Below are 18,176 nucleotides of genomic sequence, written 5' to 3'. Positions count from 1 at the left end.
GTAGCTTTAGAAAGTATGTAATTACACAATTATTAAAAATTAAAATTAAGAATATTTTACTTTATTATATTTATATATCACCACAATATAATCAATTATATACATTATTTAAAATCAAATTGGCAAAGACTTACTACAAATTCACTTGAATGGTGGCTACAAACATCACAAAGAATTAATCGGACTTCTATGTGTATGTGTGAGAGAAAAATTCTAAAAACCAATTTACTTTTAAAAGAAATTAAACCAGAGATAAATAAGAATTATCCAGCAAAAAGGAAAAGTAACAACTATCCTATTTTAAAGTTTCAGTTAGATAAATTATGTTTCAAAAATCTTTACATAAAAACTCTAATACTATCACCCATAAATCATAAAATATGACTGATAGTATATTTATTTTTTTACCCAATCACATCTTAGACTCATAATAAAAATCTACTACTTAGAGAAAATAAATCTGACAATTTATTCAAACATTGTTACATAAGAAGTTTTAAGAAACTGTAAATAATTCTTAATACTCTCATTTTGATTTTCTGACTTCTCAAGACTATTTTGTACTTCTTTCAAACACACTTCCTGATGTTGTGCTTTCTAAAGAAAAAAGGAAAAAAATACAGATAAGCAATAATAGCATTCATTCCAAAGGACCAGAGTCATAATATTAAAAACATATATACAATAACTAGATAATTCTTTTTGATTTTTTAAAAGAATACTCACATCTGATGTGTTCATTCTTAAAGCTCACTCTTCTTTAAAATTAATAATTAAAGCACACACATGGTTGATTTTCACTGATATAATTTATAATACACATTCATTTAGCACCAAATTATTACATATTTAACATAACTAACTTAATAGGCTCTTTAACAACTGTCATAATTTCACATGTAACATGATTATATTTTCATACCAGTTTTTGCCATTTTCTGTCTAAAAATTCACATTTTATTCCAAAATAATTAAATGTCTTAAAAGTTGACAGAACTCTAGTTTTGATAATGTGAACATTTTATTTCTAGAATCCCTGAAAAAATAAAAATAATTCTTACATTAAAGTTGTTCTTTGAGGAAAAAATTTAAAACTGCAATACATTTTTTTTTTTAACTAAGGTGCGTATGAATTCTTAAGTAGGTGAGTTCACTGACAATGCTTTAGATAACCACAGGTTGCAAATATCATCTAGCTTCCAATTAAAATATAGACACCTAGACAGAAAAGAGAGAACTTTTACATCCTTCATATCAGGTGTTCAATGACACCTGATACCTTCTGAAACTGAGCAATGCCCATCTCAGGAAATGGAGCAGGTAAAAAATAATGTGATAGGCTTAGCACTACAAAGTCACAGGATAAATACAATGAGTTTTACTCAACAATTTGGAAAGAAAAATAGTAATACACACTTATTTTGTAGGGTAGGATATAAAATGTCAATGGATTTTAGGATAATACATAAGACTTCAAAGACATTTCAGGCTTCAGGAGGGGTGCCTTGGATTAAGCTGCTGAGGTCATCCTCAGATCTGTACATCCATTCTGCGCCACCCCATTAGGGTACTTGGACAGAAAATACAAAAAGGCCTGCAGGTGAGCAGGGCACTGTGGGAGACACCAGGGATAAAGGCAACTATGAGATATGCTCTCAGAGTGCTTACAATTCAAATGGGGCTAAAGCAGGCATATTAAATACTGCCCACTTAACTGTCCCCTGGAAGGCATAAAACACACGAACTAATTTTTCAGCAATGTTTAAATCTATGCTTAGAATTCTAGTACAAAAATTATCAGGTTTAACAAAACATCAGATCTTTATTTTTTTATTATTATTATTATACTTTAAGTTCTAGGATACATGTACAGAACATGCAGGTTGGTTACATAGGTATACACATGCCATGGTGGTATGCTGCACCCATCAACCCATCATCTACATTAGGTATTTCTACTACTGTTATCCTTCCCCTAGCGCCCCATGCCGACAGACCCTGGTGTGTGATGTTCCCTGCCCTGTATCCATGTGTTCTCATTGTTCAACTCCCACTTATGAGTGAGAACATGCAGTGTTTGGTTTTCTGTTCTTGTGTTAGTTTGCTGAGAATGATGGTTTCTAGCTTCATCCATGTCCCTGCAAAGGACACGAACTCATCCTTTTTTATGGCTGCATAGTATTATTCCATGGTGTATATGTGCCACATTTTCTTTATTCAGTCTATCACTGATGAGCATTTGGGTTGGCTCCAAGTCTTTGCTGTTGTGACTAGTGCTGCAATAAACATATGTGTGCATGTGTCTTTATAGTAGAATGATTTATAACCCCTTGGGTATATACCCAGCAATGGGATGACCAGGTCAAATGGTATTTCTGGTTCTAGATCCTTGAGGAATCGCCACACTGTCTTCTACAGTGGTTAAACTAATTTACACTCCCACCAACAGTGTAAAGCATTCCTATTTCTCCACATCCTCTCCAGCATCTGTTGCTTCCTGACTTTATAATGATCGTCATTCTAACTGGCATGAGATGGTATCTCACTGTGGTTTTGATTTGCATTTATCTAATGACCAGTGATGATGGGCTTTTTTTCATATGTTTTTTGGCTGCCTAAATGTCTTGAGACGTGTCTGTTCATATTCTTTGCCCACTTTTTGACAGGGTTTTTTTTCTTGTAAATTTAAGTTCTTTGTAGATTCTGGATATCGGCCCTTTGTCAGATGGATAGATTGCAAAAATTTTCTCCCATTCTGTCAGTTGCCTGTTCACTCTGATGATAGTTTCTTTTGCTGTGCAGAAGCTCTTTAGTTTAATTGGATCCCATTTGTCAATTTTGGCTTTTATTGCCATTACTTTTGGTGTTTTAGTTATGAAGTTTTTGTCCATGCCTATGTCCTGAATGGTATTGCCTAGGTTTTCTTCTAGGGTTTTTATGGTTTTAGGTCTTACATTTAAGTCTTTAATCCATCTTGAGTTAATTTTTGTATAAGGTATAAGGAAGGGATCCCGTTTCAGTTTTCTGCATATGGCTAGCCAGTTTTCCCAACACCATTTATTAAATAGGGACTCCTTTCCTCATTGCTTTTGTCAGGTTTGTCAAAGATCAGATGGTTGTAGATGTGTGGTGTTATTTCTGAGGCCTCTGTTCTGTTCCATTGGTCTATGTATCTGTTTTGGCACCAGTACCATGCTATTTTGGTTACTATAGCCTTGTTGTATACTTTGAAGTCAGGTAATGTGATGCCTCCAGCTTTGTTCTTTTTGTTTAGGATTGTCTTGGTTATGTGGGCTCTTTTTTGGTTCCAAATGAAATTTGAAGTAGTTTTTTCTAATTCTGTAAAGAAAATCAATGGTAGCTTGATGGGGATAGCATTGAATCTATAAATTACTTTGGGGAATATGGCCATTTTCATGATATTGATTTGTCTTATTCATGAGCATGGAATGTTTTTCCATTTGTTTGTGTCCTCTCTTATTTCCTTCAGCAGTGGTTTATAGTTCTCCTTGAAGAGGTCCTTCACATCCCTTGTAAGTTGTATTCCTAAATATTTTATTCTCTTTGTAGCAATTGTGAATGGAATCTATTTATTTTATTAACTTTCGCCAAGTACTAGGGATATTACAGCAAAACCCGCCTCATTTATTTTTTCAGAGGCTTCAATTACACAAAAAACAGCACACATATTTTACAATGTCAGAAACTCTAATGGTGAGTTAAAAAAAATTTTTTTTTGAAATAAATGGAAGGCCTGTGCTAAATTAAAGGTGATCGACATTTTGTTCTGATTAAGTTGTCATGAAACTTTTGATGGCAATAAAATCAAATTGTGCATGCCAAAAGTCATTTAACCCTTGAATCTTTTAGGTTTTCAACTTTTTAGACACTTAGGAATAAAAAAAATAGATTGAATGGACTCTCTGGATCCTGGAAAAAATACAGTATCATTATTCTCTATGTCATTATCTAGTAGATAGTTATTAAGTAATTTAATCATGAGTAATACTAGCTTTCAGAATATTCTATGCCAATTGACTATTTCATGCGTATTCAGGAAAAAAACAGAAGACTAATTAAACACAGTCAATTTGGTATTTTCATTTCTTGGCTGAATGGACTAAAGTATCCATCGCACATGCATATCTAACAATACTGAATGTTTAATACAAAATTATAGCTTTCTAAAATAAAATATTTATTATTCAAGACAGATATAAAACTCACGTGTTTATCTTTAAAAAATGAAAAATTCATATCAGGATGAAATCAAGTAGATTGTATCTGTAATTTTCATTAAGCAGTGGTCATTGCAAAAGTAACATGTAGGGAAAGGTCCTGATGAGATTTTATCAGATTTGAGGGCAATGCAATACATGCCATCCAAGGAGGCAGAATAATAAATTATTTGGCATATCATAACATTTTTATTTTTTATGTTTTATATTGCTTGCTATTTTTAATATTATCAGTAAAACAATAGCCTTGATTCACTCGCTTTGTACTTTCTACATGGTAAAAATGTTAAATGCTATTTTTTATAATATGTTAAGCCATGCTAATACTTACACTGTTCATTTTGCAAACAAGTTGATTTTGTTCTTCGTTTTTCTTTCTAAGCTCAGTTTCCAGATCTAATATTTTAATTTGTAAAGCTCTCTCTCTAGATGACATTTTCTCTATTTCTTCAGCAACCTGTAATTTTTATCAAAAGAGTAAAATAAAGTGCTTTCTTTAAAATATGATTTAAAGCCTTGACATAGTTATATTGTACCTTTTTTCTAAACAGATATTACTTGTATGTTATATCCAAGTTTAAAGATGTTCTATCTTGAAGAAGCATATATAGTGTAAGTATGTACTATACTTATCTTTGCAGCATTAAATATCTGCAAAATTGGCTTGAGATGGAAGAGATGTATACATTTTCACTGCTCTGTGACTTAGGTAGGTGTTTTCTCCAACAGTATATTTCAAAAACAGACTGAGACCAATTACCATTTTTATAGCATTTATATTCACCAGGGTGTTAAGAGCAGTGATGGAACATAGAAATTCCTTGTTAAATGCTCATTACACACTTGGATTAACAGAACTGGGAGGAGGAATTGGTATACACACTTCCTACAAACACACACACACACACACAGACTGGTTCTTCATTCGTTCACTTCCAAACTGGTCTGAATTTGAATTTTCACATTTACCTGATTACTTATTTTGGCAGGAAGTCTAGCTTAGTTATGTTCTTCTAAGGAATCAGATATGCGGAAGCCTATTTGTAAGAATGCTGGGTTGAAGCCACAAGAATGAGAGTAGAGGCAGGGATTGACCCAGGAACAAGGAGCTAGTGGAAAGGACTGTCCTCCAATCTAATTCCTATGAACTCAGTTCTAAGTTATTATAAAGATTTCTTCTGTACATATTCCAAGAACAATTATGCATGAGAGATGCCAGTGTGATCTGAAGCTATGGGAGAAAAGGCCCTTAGGACAAACAACAATGCCCTTGGTACCATCCCCTCAGTGTAGGCAATGGTAACAGGGCAGTAATGGCACTCTCACATGGGCAGAAGCTACAGATAGCCCTATATTCCATTGTAGCAGGAGAGAAAGGAGAGGGCAGACATACCTCTGGGACTCTGAACTCTTCCTTTCAGGAAGGAATCTGAGAGCATACCTGGCATTTCCAAAATGCACTTAGGCTGAACCCTACCAGATTATGAGAGTGCTGAGAGCTAAGACCAGGTCTCATTCATCTTTGCATCTCAAGCACTAGCAGATTGCCTGATACTGAAGTATTCATTGAATGCTAACCTAATGGATGTAACTGAAATTTAATATTGTATTTATTTATGCAACAATATTTGTCAAAAGGGACTTGAACATTACAGCTCACTGAATCCTGATCAAAAGAAAAATGTTCAATTATTTGCACATTCAATTTGGTTGTATATAAAAAAAAAGGTACGGGAGGAGATTATGTCTTCAAAGTGTTTTCCATCTCTGCCCTTTTCCCAGTCACATTACCACTTATCTAGTGAAGTAACTCTAGCCCAGCAATGTATCTGTTTTGCTTGAAAGAGAAGATAGTTAAAGAACAAAAATGTAATTGCTCCCTTCACCCTGTCATCAAGACAAAAACAATAACTACTGGTTTGACAAGATGTTTAAAAAGATGACTCTTTGATAAATGAATTAAAAAGTTTCTAAATAAAGGCCATGCATACCTTTTGTCTTCCTTCTTCTAAAGCGGCTTCTAGTTGTCTGGCCAATGCTGTATATTCTGCAGATTTCTCTTTAAACTTAAGATTGCTGTGCTTAAGACATTCTTCTTGGTTTGCCAGCTTCTTCTCAAGCTCTTTATTTTCTGTGTCCATCTGTTCTAATTTTCTTTTTACAGAAAACATATATTTCAAAAGTTTAGTGTGCAGAGAAATATGCAGCAGCAATGTTAAGTAATTTAATACTTACTGTTGAAGGTTTTCACACTTCAACTGAATAAGATAGTTTTCCTCTTCCAGAGAAAGCTTTGTCAGAAGACTGTGATTTCCATCAACCTAAAAGAAAAAAAAAAAAGTTTTCTTAGTCATTTTCTTCACAATCAACTTCCAAAGAAATCCACACAATTTATTGTTAGACCACAAGCAATGAGAAGGTATAAATGTTACTACTCTTACACAGAAAGACACCAAGAAAACGTTATATTGTTAAAATGGAAGTTTTAAATTCCTGGTTAAATTTAAAGAAGATGTGTTGCCTGTGTTGGAAAATAATCAACTGAAAAAAATTCAGGATGATGGCAATTAAAACATTTTGAACAACACCTTATTGAAGAAAGATATTTATTTTGTTAAGTTGAAATACGAAAATTTTAAGCAGTGTTAATCTCCTATTTTTGGATACCTAGGGTTTCTCTTATGGTTTTCTGTTTCACCTAAAAATACTGATTAATAATTGAATATCTGCGAAGCTGAAACTGTCAGTAAAAAATACGTTTTTTTAAGAAGCAAAATGAAGTAAACAAATCAATCAAAGACACACTCGCCCATGCCAAGACAGAATATTCTTCCCACTGCTTCAAAATCTGATCTAAATAATGTAAGAAGCTTTGATTTAAGGAAAAAAAAAATTTCTCATTATTTCAATTAGTAATTTAGGCTAATCTAGGTCTGATATTTTACTAGAAAAATCTCTTTAAACTCTAAAATTTTGTCTGCATATTTTTATCTAACTTTTAAGTTCAGGGGTACAAATGCAGGTTTGTTACACAGGTCAACTTGTGTCATGGGGGTTTGTTGTACAGATTATTTCATCAACCAAGTATTAAGCCTAGTACCTATTAGTTATTTTTCCTGATCCTCTCCCTCCTCCCACTCTCCACTCTCTGAAAGGCCCCAGTGTGTGTTATTCTTCTCCATGTGTCCACGTGTTCTTATCATTTGGCTCCCACTGATTAAGTGAGAAAATGCAGTATTTGGTTTTTTGCAAAATTAAAATCCAGATTATATTTGGAAGATAGACAGTGAATGCTTCCTAAAACTGTCTTGCAAGTAAAAGAAAAAAGACTTGTCACCATCCTTGGACTGCTCCTTTAAAAAAATTTCATTAATTAAAAAAATATTGAGTGCTTACTATGTGCTAGGCATTGAGCTAGGAGACGGCTATGTGGCTACTACTAACAGGACACACACGATCCCTATTCTGATGGTATAAAAAGTAAAACAGAAAAAAAAACCAGACTGAAAAAAATCCCAAAAACTTGACGTACAATTCTAATTAAAATAAATTCTAATTTTTGTAAATTTCAATAATTTACCTTATTCTGACATCAAGGAACATATATGTAAGTATAACTTTGCTCCTTCTCTGATTCTATTACCATGTTTTCAAATGTCTATAGATTTGCATGAATAAACCAAAATAGGAATTTTAATTACCAATTTTTCACCATAAAATACTAAAAGAATTGCTTGCAAAACAGTATTATAGTACCTGCATGAAAATTATGTTTTACAAACTAAGTAGATGGGAATTTAAAAATCAAGCTCTGACATGAGTGCCCTCAACTGGTGAAATCATTCCAAAGTATTCTTTTAACGCATTTAGCAAAACTCAGAAGGATGGCTGGACACCTGGCCCTGAAGCTCCCTAACGGTGTGTTCCTGGTCTGCACACTTCCCCTTGCAGCACTGCAGACTCTCCTGACACTCGTGAAGCCTCCGTTCAGCTGCCATCAAGGAATCGCAGACACGCTCTAACTCCTTCAGATGACACTCCATCTGGCCTTTCATCTGAGTTGCGGCAGTAGGGAAATAAGTGCAAGATCACACATTCAGCATTAATATTTTTATTATCTTAAATACTAGATATGCTTGTAACACAAGTATTTTAGGTATAATGGCTTTAAATAAGAACACAACTGAATAAATATTAATTTAAACTCTGTTAAATAAGAATGTATAACTAAAAAGTGGGGTAGACTTTAGTTTTCAAAAAGTTTGTTGAGCACATAAATAGGGTAAATTAGCTGACAGGGTGGATGTTTAACTAATTTTTAAAAGCAAATTTTTAAAATCCTGACATTATATTCAAGCACAGATTATCACTAATAATCATTACTAATAAAGCTGTAGTTGTCTACTGTTCAGCTATAGGTTCTAAAGGAAATGTCACTTTTAGTCATTCAATCTTATAACTCAGATATTTACCTAAATTAGAGCAGCTTGCTTCACTCATCTTAGCCAAAACTGGTAGGGTTTACTGTATATTATTTAAAAATAGCTAGTATCATCAGTTCTCGCTTGCCTTTAATTTGACCATTAATGTTACTATTAACAAATCTAATTTCATCTACATTAATCTGTTTTAGCTACTGCAGTTCTTCACTGCAGCACTTTTGTGGAGATGTGAAAAGCGGCAACCTTAAGAAATGTTTGCACTGCTAATTACAAAAAATAGTCAGACTCTTTCCCTGAGATGGGAACACCTAATAGTTTCTGTGTAGTATCTGGCATTCTTGATCATGAAAGATAAAACCAGAACAAAGGATCCCTCAGTGTCCCTAAAACATCTTAGAGACCATGAGAAAACCAGGAGACTTAAAACAGTGAAGTAAGAAAAAGAAAAATTTCATTAAAAAAATAGCTGTCTTGTAAAATACTAGAAAGAAAACATAGTGACCTCACAGTATCTGAAAAAGGCTCCAGCCCTTTCTGTCATTTGAACAGAATTATAAAATATGCTTTTATTTACAGTGCTGCCTAGCAGAAAAGGAGACATTTGCACTGGTATGTTTCATGAGAAAAAGAGACCAAAAGACACAAAATGGTTTCTTCGCTGGCCTGCTAAAAATAGGTGAAAAGTAATTCCATGAAAGCAGTAAGTTGTGCATTCACATTCAATGGGCTATCTTTATCTCTGTATAACTGGAGGACGCTTGCTCTGGCTGACCCCTTCTTCACATTATTGCCTCGCTCTGACTCCTCAATCCTAAGATAGGGGAGCAACCCAGAGAGAGTAACCTTATTAGATTCAGATGGAACTGACCACAAACATCGCATGACCTCTGCTGCCAGGAGTCAGCATCCTACAACTTTCACTGCTTCTTTACCAAAACAACACAAAAACCCAGAGATGCGGTTTCATTTAAAAACTTTAAAATATTCACAAAAACATCATAACTTGCCAACACTGGCCTTCCCTTCATTCTGTTGCAATAGAACAAATAAAAGAAATGATGGTTTTTTTAAAGATATTATTTTTCTTCAAAAATGCATTTAGCAGATACTGGCTTTGCTTTTTTAGACGTAAAAGATTTATAACCAGAAAAAAAGGGTGAGATTAAAAATGAGAGGTACTTAGGTTTGTATACGTATGATTGATAACCATTTTTTGAGCTATTTAAAGTCTGTTCTTGCATCAGAAAAATTAAACATTTATGTTATGCTATTTTCCAAATATTAACAAAAAAGTGAAAATAATTCACATAAACAAATAACATTTCCAGCCTGGAAGAAACATTATTTCCTTGGAAAACAAACTCTTACAGAGGTTAAGACTAGCCCTTTCCTAAGTATGAACTAGAGAAAATGACCAAAATGAATAAATTTGCATACTATTCACAAAGTAAAAAATATACAAATAAAATTTTTATATAGTTTATATTTTATTTGAAATTCCAAACATACCTTCTCTATATTTTTATTTTTGGTTTTTGTCATTTGGTTATTTTTATGTAGCAAATTTTCACATCTGCTTTTTACTATTTCAGCTGCTTCTTGCAACTTTTGTACCTGAAAATAAAGTCTATTATTAGAGATACAACTTTGTACCTGAAAATAAAGTCTGTTATTAGAGAAATGTATTATTTTTAGAATCATAACGAGATAAAAATCTAAAATTTAAAATTTGATTTTAAACAAGTCATTATTTTCCTATCAATATCCTCGATTGGTTCATCTAATGTTATTCCTTCTTTAAATATGGAATCACTGAGTGGTCTACTCTAACCCACAATCTTTGTCTGATTTACCTGTCTTCTCTCATCAATACTTCTAAACTCTCCAGTTGAGCTTTGAAGACTACAAAAGTTTCATTTGCAGATCAATGTCACTTCAAAGAACCAGTCTCTGGTCCAAACTAGCTTCCATTTAAATTATTTTTCCCACCAAATCAAAATCTGCTTTAAAAATAAATAAATAAATAGGCCGGGCGCAGTGGCTCAAGCCTGTAATCCTAGCACTTTGGGAGGCCGAGACGGGCGGATCACGAGGTCAGGAGATCGAGACCATCCTGGCTAACATGGTGAAACCCCGTCTCTACTAAAAAATACAAAAAAACAAAAAAACTAGCCGAGCGAGGCGGTGGGCGCCTGTAGTCCCAGCTACTCGGGAGGCTGAGGCAGGAGAATGGCCTAAACCCGGGAGGCGGAGCTTGCAGTGAGCTGAGATCCGGCCACTGCACTCCAGCACGGGCGACAGAGCGAGACTCCGTCTCAAATAAATAAATAGATTCTAGGCCCTGCACCCAGAATATGGTCACTCAACAACAATATTCCTGCTGAGGGATTAAACACAAATAACCAGCTGGAAGACCCTGAGGAAGAACAGGTCCCACAGTCCACCACAATCTTCATTCCTACCTCAGACCTGGATGACTGAAATACTCTAACTGGAGGTCTCAACTCTAATTTTCCCATCTAATCCATTGAGATGCAGCCCCTTTCTACTGCCCACACTTTGCCCCCTTAAGCTTTCATCCTTAGTTCATTCTTTTTTTATTTTGGAGATGGAGTCTTGCTCTGTCGCCCAGGCTGGGAGCACACTGGTGCAGTCTCGGCTCACGGCAACCTCCACCTCCTGGATTCAAGCAATTATCCTGCCTCAGCCTCCTGAGTAGCTGAGACTACAGGTGCGTGTCACCACACCTGCCTAATTTTTGTATTTTTAGTAGAGACAGGGTTTCATCATAGTGGTCAGGCTAGTCTCAAACTCCTGACTTCAAGTGATCCGCCCACCTCAGCCTCCCAGTGGATTACAGGTGTGAGCTACTATGCCCAGCCAGTTCATTATTCTTTAATTCACACTTTCTCTGACCAGTGTGTTACCCATCATGCAAGGACCTGCATAAGTCCCACCTTTCTCACGAAGGTTTTCTTGAATACTACATTTCCAAAAAATAAAGGTTTTTCTACAAATTACCATTGAACACATGGTCTATTTCATATATATTGTCACATGTTCTTTTCTTGGCATTTCATGTGAATAAATCTGAATTATACTTTATTTCCTGAGAAAGGAGGCATAATGAACTTTAATGACCCTAGAAGGGAGTCATTAATCTAAATCAATACCATTAAATATACACGATGACAAACAAATAGAACCAAGATTAACAAGAATACATTACAGGTCACATTATACCTATGTAATTAATTTTAAATCTACTTTTAGGAATATCCACTATATCTATATGCAGTGTTGGAATCAGTAATCGGCAGAATCATCTATTTACAAAGATGTGTGGGACCTTAAGAAATATTTGAGACATACCATATTATAACCCACAATGATAGCCCCATCTGTCTTCAGTTCTGTTTATTTAGATTGCAAACAAATAGTGTTTTAAATTGTCTACCAATTTTAGTAAGCACTAAAATAAATGCAGTAGTCACCTGAGTTTTATACATTTCAACAAGGGTTTTCTGTTTTTTTTCTACTTCTTGCAATTCTAAGAGTTCATTTTCAACAGCAACAACTTCATCCTTCAAAGCAGCAAGTGTAGTCTAGCAAAAAAGATATAGATTTTATAAGTCATTAGAATATTCAGTGCTACAGAATTATTATAAAAACATAACTCATGTATTAACAAAGTTGATAAAATAATTATTTTTGATTGCATGCAATTACCATCTAAAATTTAGGAATTTCACAAAGTTAGTGACTAATACTTATGAATAACCTTCTTAAGATTTACACAGGACATATGAGTTTTAAAACTTTTTAAATTTACTGACAAAAAAACTTGGAAATGTTCCTAGATATGAAAAATCAATAGAATATAGAGGTTACTGGAAAAGAAAAATACAGAAAAATTATACTTAGTACATGATAAAGGTTAGATTTTTAAATCAATGGAGGAAACAGGGACAACTAAATAAATGGCAATAAAATAACTGTTTAACTTAGGAAAAAAAATAGGTTGACTACCTGCCTCAGCCCAACTAAAGAAGTATCAAATGAATTAAATAAAAACTTTAAAAATTTTCAAAGACAATTCAGGTAAAACTGTATTTCATTTCAGGATAGCAAAAGTCCTAAAGAGCATAAAATTAAAAGAAGATATGGAGAAATGTAAAAGTCTGAGATATTATCTTCCTTGCAAGCTTACTAGTTAGCCTACTGCAATTTCATGGATGCTATAACAGAAGGTACAAGATTCCTAGGTCAGAGACAGGGGACTTATTACTCATAGCAATAAGAGTAGCAAGACGGTCAGCATTTGTATCAGTTTCCTGAGCCCCAATTCCCACAGAGCAACCCAAAGAGGCCAGGTGGCAACTGCATATGCAGTCAAATGCATTACAGAAAAACAAACCTGAGTTTAGGGAACCCAAATTTCTTATAGCAGGCAGTGAGCATGCCTGCCCATACTCCTAAGGGAGACACAGTTATCATATTCCAAGGATATCTACTATGCAAACATCCTTGAAAAGACAGTCTACAGGGACAATGTCTTTGATTACAAGATGTGCAGAGCTGTGAGAGCACTCTCAAGAGAAGCCATTTTAAAAAATGTGTGCGCATGTATCTCTCTCCAAAATTTCATAGCTTTCCAATACAGTTTAAATGGCAAACAAAATATGAAAAAATATTAGCAAATAACAAATTTGATATGCCTTGTCAAATAACATTTGCCATTACAAAAATAAAACAAATATAACATTAATATCCTTAATATACAGTTATTATATATTACTTAGGACAAAAGACAACTATAAAAAATAATGAGCAGGTAATTCAAAAAGGCAGAAATGTGAATGACTGATGAATATATGAACCAGCATGTTCACTAGTTTTCATGCTGTAGGCACCGAAGGTTCTATTAGTGAACAAAACAGATGAAATTCTCTTCCTCCATGAAACTTACATACTGGAGGGACAGACAGACCAAAAATAAGAATAATCAGTAAAATAAATCAAACACAAAAGCAGCTAGGAATGACATGTGGGGGAAGGCCTCCTGAGAAAGAGACTTTCGAGTAAAACTGATAGAAAGTGTATCTGTTTAAGAGAAAAAGGCAACAGCGGGCGGAGGCCTAGTAAGTTAGGGGAAAACAACAAGAAAGCCAGTGAGGTAGAAATAGAGAAGAAAGGGGAAGAGTGGAAGGAGATGACAGTAGAAGAAGAGAGGTAATAGAAAATGAGATGGTATAATGACTTGTAGGTATTTATGAACCAAGATATCTCTGCAGGCTTCGGAGCAGGGCAGTGACATGATCTGACTACATTTTTATAGGAACAGCCTACTGCTATACTGAATGCTGCTTGCAGGGGCCAGGGCTGAAGCAAGGAGAATGATCATGAGGTCACAGTAACAACGAGAGATTATGGAGACTTGAATCGGGGTAATGACAGTGGTGCTGGTGAGAAGTCATCAAATTCTGAATATACTTGAGGCAGATTTGATGACAGACTGGAAGCAGCGTATGAGAAAAACGATGATTTTCTATTAATTGGGATGAGGAAAACTGTAGGATTTACTATTTTGGGAAACATCAAGAGCTCCATTTTGGACATGACAACTTTGAGACACCTATTAAATATCAAAGTGGAGACGTCAATCAGGCAGCAGAATATATGTCTGGAATTCAGGGACAAGGTCTAGATTAGAGGTATAAATTTGAAAGCCTTGAGCACATAGATGGTATGTAAAGCCACAAAAATAAATGAGATTATTTATAAAATTTGGAGAGATTTGTTTTAAAATTAGTACTTTTAATTACCTAGTACTGGAAAATGTATAGGGACTATTTTACTTATAGTAGACACATTTATGATAGGTAATTTGGAAATACAGAACAATATTAAAAATGAGTCTCTCTTTTGACCATACAATTAAATATATCCTAAGAAAACAGATAAGCAAAAAAGACTCAACGAAACTATGTTTTTATTTGCAATAGCAAAAAACTAGAAGTAGCTATTGGAAGTAGCATACATATCACATATAAAATTTAAAAATTATATATATGCTAAAATATTAACTTCAGTTATCTTTCAGTTGTGAGATTACAGGTGACTTAAATTTTTTCCCTTTGTATCTTTCTGGTTTTCTAACTTTCTATAAGAAACAAATACAACTTTTTAACCTTCCAAATAAACTTTCTGTTGTGTCTAATAGAGGAGGTTACTGGGCCTTGGAAGCGGCATTAACAGTTTATTTTTCATTTGCAACTTTAAAATCCAAAACTATTCTAAAGTAATTAAAAGTAATAAAACACAAACATCTAGGCTGCAAAAAAACTGCATTTACACTGCAAATAACATATGCCAAACTTATTTAAATGTTTTCCTTAAAAATCCAGAAAATAATGCATTAAAAATACATTTCTTAATTATTAATAGAATATGCTAAAATACAAACTTTAACTCAATGACTTTTATAGTCTATATAATTTAAAATTAATTCATAATTTTATCAAAAACTAGTTTAAAATACCTTTCTAATCCTTTCTCTATGAAGGATTTCAAGAAAATAAGAAAATAAGCATAATAAAATTGCTTCCTCTTTCCAAATAGAGTAATTTAAGCATTCATTCAATAAATATTCATTAAGAGTATATGTCACACCTTCCTTGGGCAACCTGTATGTACACAAAGATAGGAGTTTACAAGGAGAGATTCATTGAGAAGACTTTGGGAGGAAGTAGCATTTGAGCTAAACTTTAAAGGAAAGGTAGGATTTAGATACTGAGAAAAATGGCATTCTAAAGTGTAAGAATAGGAGAACTATAGGAGTAGATGCAGAAAACATAAAACGAGTATTCATATTTGGCTAGAGCTCAGAATAACTAGAAGACTGCATTCCTTAGTCTCCCTTGCAGCTAGGTGGGGGTCATGTGCCTAAATAAGTAAGAGAATCAAGCCATATGGGAATTTTGAGAAGGCTCCTTAAAGGGGAGGAAATTTTTTAAAAAGGGAGGTAATGCATCTTTTTTACCTCCATCCTGTTGCTTGAAACTTGACTATAATGGCTGAAGCTCCAGCCTCTATTCTAGATCAAAAGAATGAGGGTCATGACCTAGGGATGGCAGAACAGAAAGCTAAACAGCTAAAGAGCCACATCAGCTTTGAAGTGCCAACTCTGTACTTCTTCTACATAATAAACATATATCTCTATCTTACTTAAGCCATTTAATTTGGATTTTCTGTTATATATGGTGAAGCTGAATCTTAATATAAGGCTTGCTGAAATATAAAAGAAACTTCCCTAGTGTTGCTAGTGTATTTTGTTTTCTGGAATTTTCCAATACAATTTCTAGCAAACTTTATATAACTTAAAATGTGAGACAAATCAAATTTCTAATTATAAAATATGAACAAGATTGTGTCTAGTATTTTTTTCCTGTCTTCTTCCAAATTCTATTCTGGCTCTGCCAGTAAACTAGTTGTATGATCTTGGGCATGTTATTTAATCTCTCTGAGTTTCAATGTATTCATCCATAATTAAGAAAAGCATCTTTATGATAGCATTGACATAAGAATTAGAAGTAAAAAAAATGTAAAGTACTTATCAAGCGCCTCCTACATTAATGGTAATTGATAGATAGTAGCCATTATGGTTGCTACTCTCCAGAGTCATTTGTTAAATGACTGATGTATTCCAGGCACAGTACTAGGCACTAGAAGTAATGGGAGGATAAAATGATCCCTGGCCCTGGTATGTGGAGGATGGAGGGAAAAACAGCCCTCAGAGGGAGACAAATTGTACAAACAAGTAAGTGTAATGAAGTTCTACCTGCAAAATTAATAGAGAGAGAATAAAACACGGTGAAAAAACGGGAAGATTAGTAATGTGCCCTATTACAGAGAATTTCCTAGGTTTAAGGAGTCTTCTGCTGGAAAACTAACCACATTTTAAAATCTCCATTCATTCCCAAGACCAAATGACCAAACTAATATAAAGCAAAAGGAATGTTTATAAGCCAACTTAATAAAAATAACAGACCAGGGGCTATCAAAGAAAAAAATATTTTTAATGCTTCTGGAAAACTGATGACTGACTAATGAATCAGGAATGGATTTAGGCAAGGAGGAAGTTCATCTACCTGAAGAATCTAGAGAGGCACAGGGCTAAGAGCAAGAGTGAGACCTGGGTTTGAAAAGGATTAATTCAAAGTCTGTGAATAGAACAGCTGACTACCACTACCCTCCACCCCCTACTCACACACTCAAGGGAAGAACACCTGGAACTAGTTTACTTCCCAACAAACAAAGATAAGAAAAGTCCTTCTCTAAAGAAATAGAATGAACTGTTTGGGAACAATAGAGGGCTGGTGCTGGTGACCCAGAGCAAAGACGCATGTATTTTGGCATTTTTTAGGGGCCACCAGTAAACTGCTAGTTTCCTAACAGTTGAGAAAAGTGAAGTGAAACCAATCAAATGACAAGAACCATCCACATATCCATTTGGTTTTCTACTGTTTCATTAGTCTTTTTATTGTCTCATTTGTAAATTCTTAAATGTCATCAGACTTTTGGAAAAAGAGTATCATGAGAGAGATCTAAAAGTTTTTTATATATAAAAAAAAGGAAGAAAAAAATTGGGTTGGGCATAGTGGCTCACACCTGTAATCCCAGTAGTTTGGGAGGACAAGGTGGGAGGACTGCTTGAGCCCAGGAGTTCAAAAGCTCAGGAGCCTAGGCAGCACAGTGAGACCCCAACTACACACACACACACACACACACACAAATTAGCTATGTGCTGTGGTCCCAGCTACTTGTGAGGCTGAGGTGGGAGATTGCTTGAGCCTGGGAGGTCCAGGCTACAGTGAGTTCTGATTGTGCCACTGCACTCCAGCATCAGCAACAGAGCAACCATCTCCAAAAAAAAAAAAAAAAAAAAAACCAGTGCCAGTTGGAAACAATAAATTGAAACACTAAAAAAGAAAAAAAAGAAAAAAATTTTAGAGGTATTTTCAGATATTTGATGATAGGAACACTTGGGGAATACTTTTTAAAATTCTTGAAAATTAAACTTTTAAATGAAGGATTAAAAGATAAAGACCAAAGAAATCTGCCCCCAAAATTGAACAAAACCCAGAAATTGAAGACAGACTATCAATCTAGGAAGTCCAACAAATCAACAATACAATCAGCAGTACATCCAGACAGACAGACTGGAGAAAATGGAAAGGGGCAGGAGAGAGAGCAATACCAAAGAAATAATATAACAGAATTTTCCAGAGGTAAAGGACATGAGTCTTTGGATTTACAAAGTCTACAACGTACTTAGCACAAAGTACTGGAAGACACAACTAGATGTGTGTGAAGTTTCAAAACACCAGGGATAAGGGGAATCTCTTAACTTTCAAGAAAAATAAAAAATGTCACTACAGAGGAATAAGTATCAGACTGATGGCAGATTTTCTCTACTAGCAACTCTGACTTATGG

General features: G+C 34.4%; 1 protein-coding gene across 4 annotated transcripts in view; it reads right to left on the bottom strand.

Annotated features, from left to right (window-relative positions):
- Positions 1 to 284: 284 nt before the first annotated feature.
- Positions 285 to 18,176, bottom strand: part of ODF2L (outer dense fiber of sperm tails 2 like) — a 41,777-nt gene continuing 23,885 nt past the window's right edge. For 2 of the 4 annotated variants that reach the window (XM_023208340.2, XM_023208366.2), the window contains 7 exons: positions 12,175 to 12,285; positions 10,190 to 10,294; positions 8,135 to 8,293; positions 6,474 to 6,559; positions 6,230 to 6,392; positions 4,570 to 4,695; positions 285 to 597 (listed from right to left, as the gene is read on the bottom strand). In XM_023208340.2, the coding sequence (XP_023064108.2) occupies positions 469 to 597; positions 4,570 to 4,695; positions 6,230 to 6,392; positions 6,474 to 6,559; positions 8,135 to 8,293; positions 10,190 to 10,294; positions 12,175 to 12,285 (879 nt within the window). In that variant the 3' untranslated portion in view covers positions 285 to 468. Of the gene's footprint in view, positions 598 to 3,280; positions 3,340 to 4,569; positions 4,696 to 6,229; positions 6,393 to 6,473; positions 6,560 to 8,134; positions 8,294 to 10,189; positions 10,295 to 12,174; positions 12,286 to 18,176 lie in introns of those variants that run through there. The other 2 variants (XM_023208349.2, XM_023208356.2) reach the window with 2 other exon arrangements.

The sequence above is a fragment of the Piliocolobus tephrosceles genome, chromosome 1, assembly GCF_002776525.5.
Source record: "Piliocolobus tephrosceles isolate RC106 chromosome 1, ASM277652v3, whole genome shotgun sequence".
In the NCBI taxonomy this organism is placed as follows: domain Eukaryota; kingdom Metazoa; phylum Chordata; class Mammalia; order Primates; family Cercopithecidae; genus Piliocolobus; species Piliocolobus tephrosceles.
Note: the sequence above shows the minus strand (reverse complement) of the source record. Positions and strands in the feature narration are given on the sequence as shown.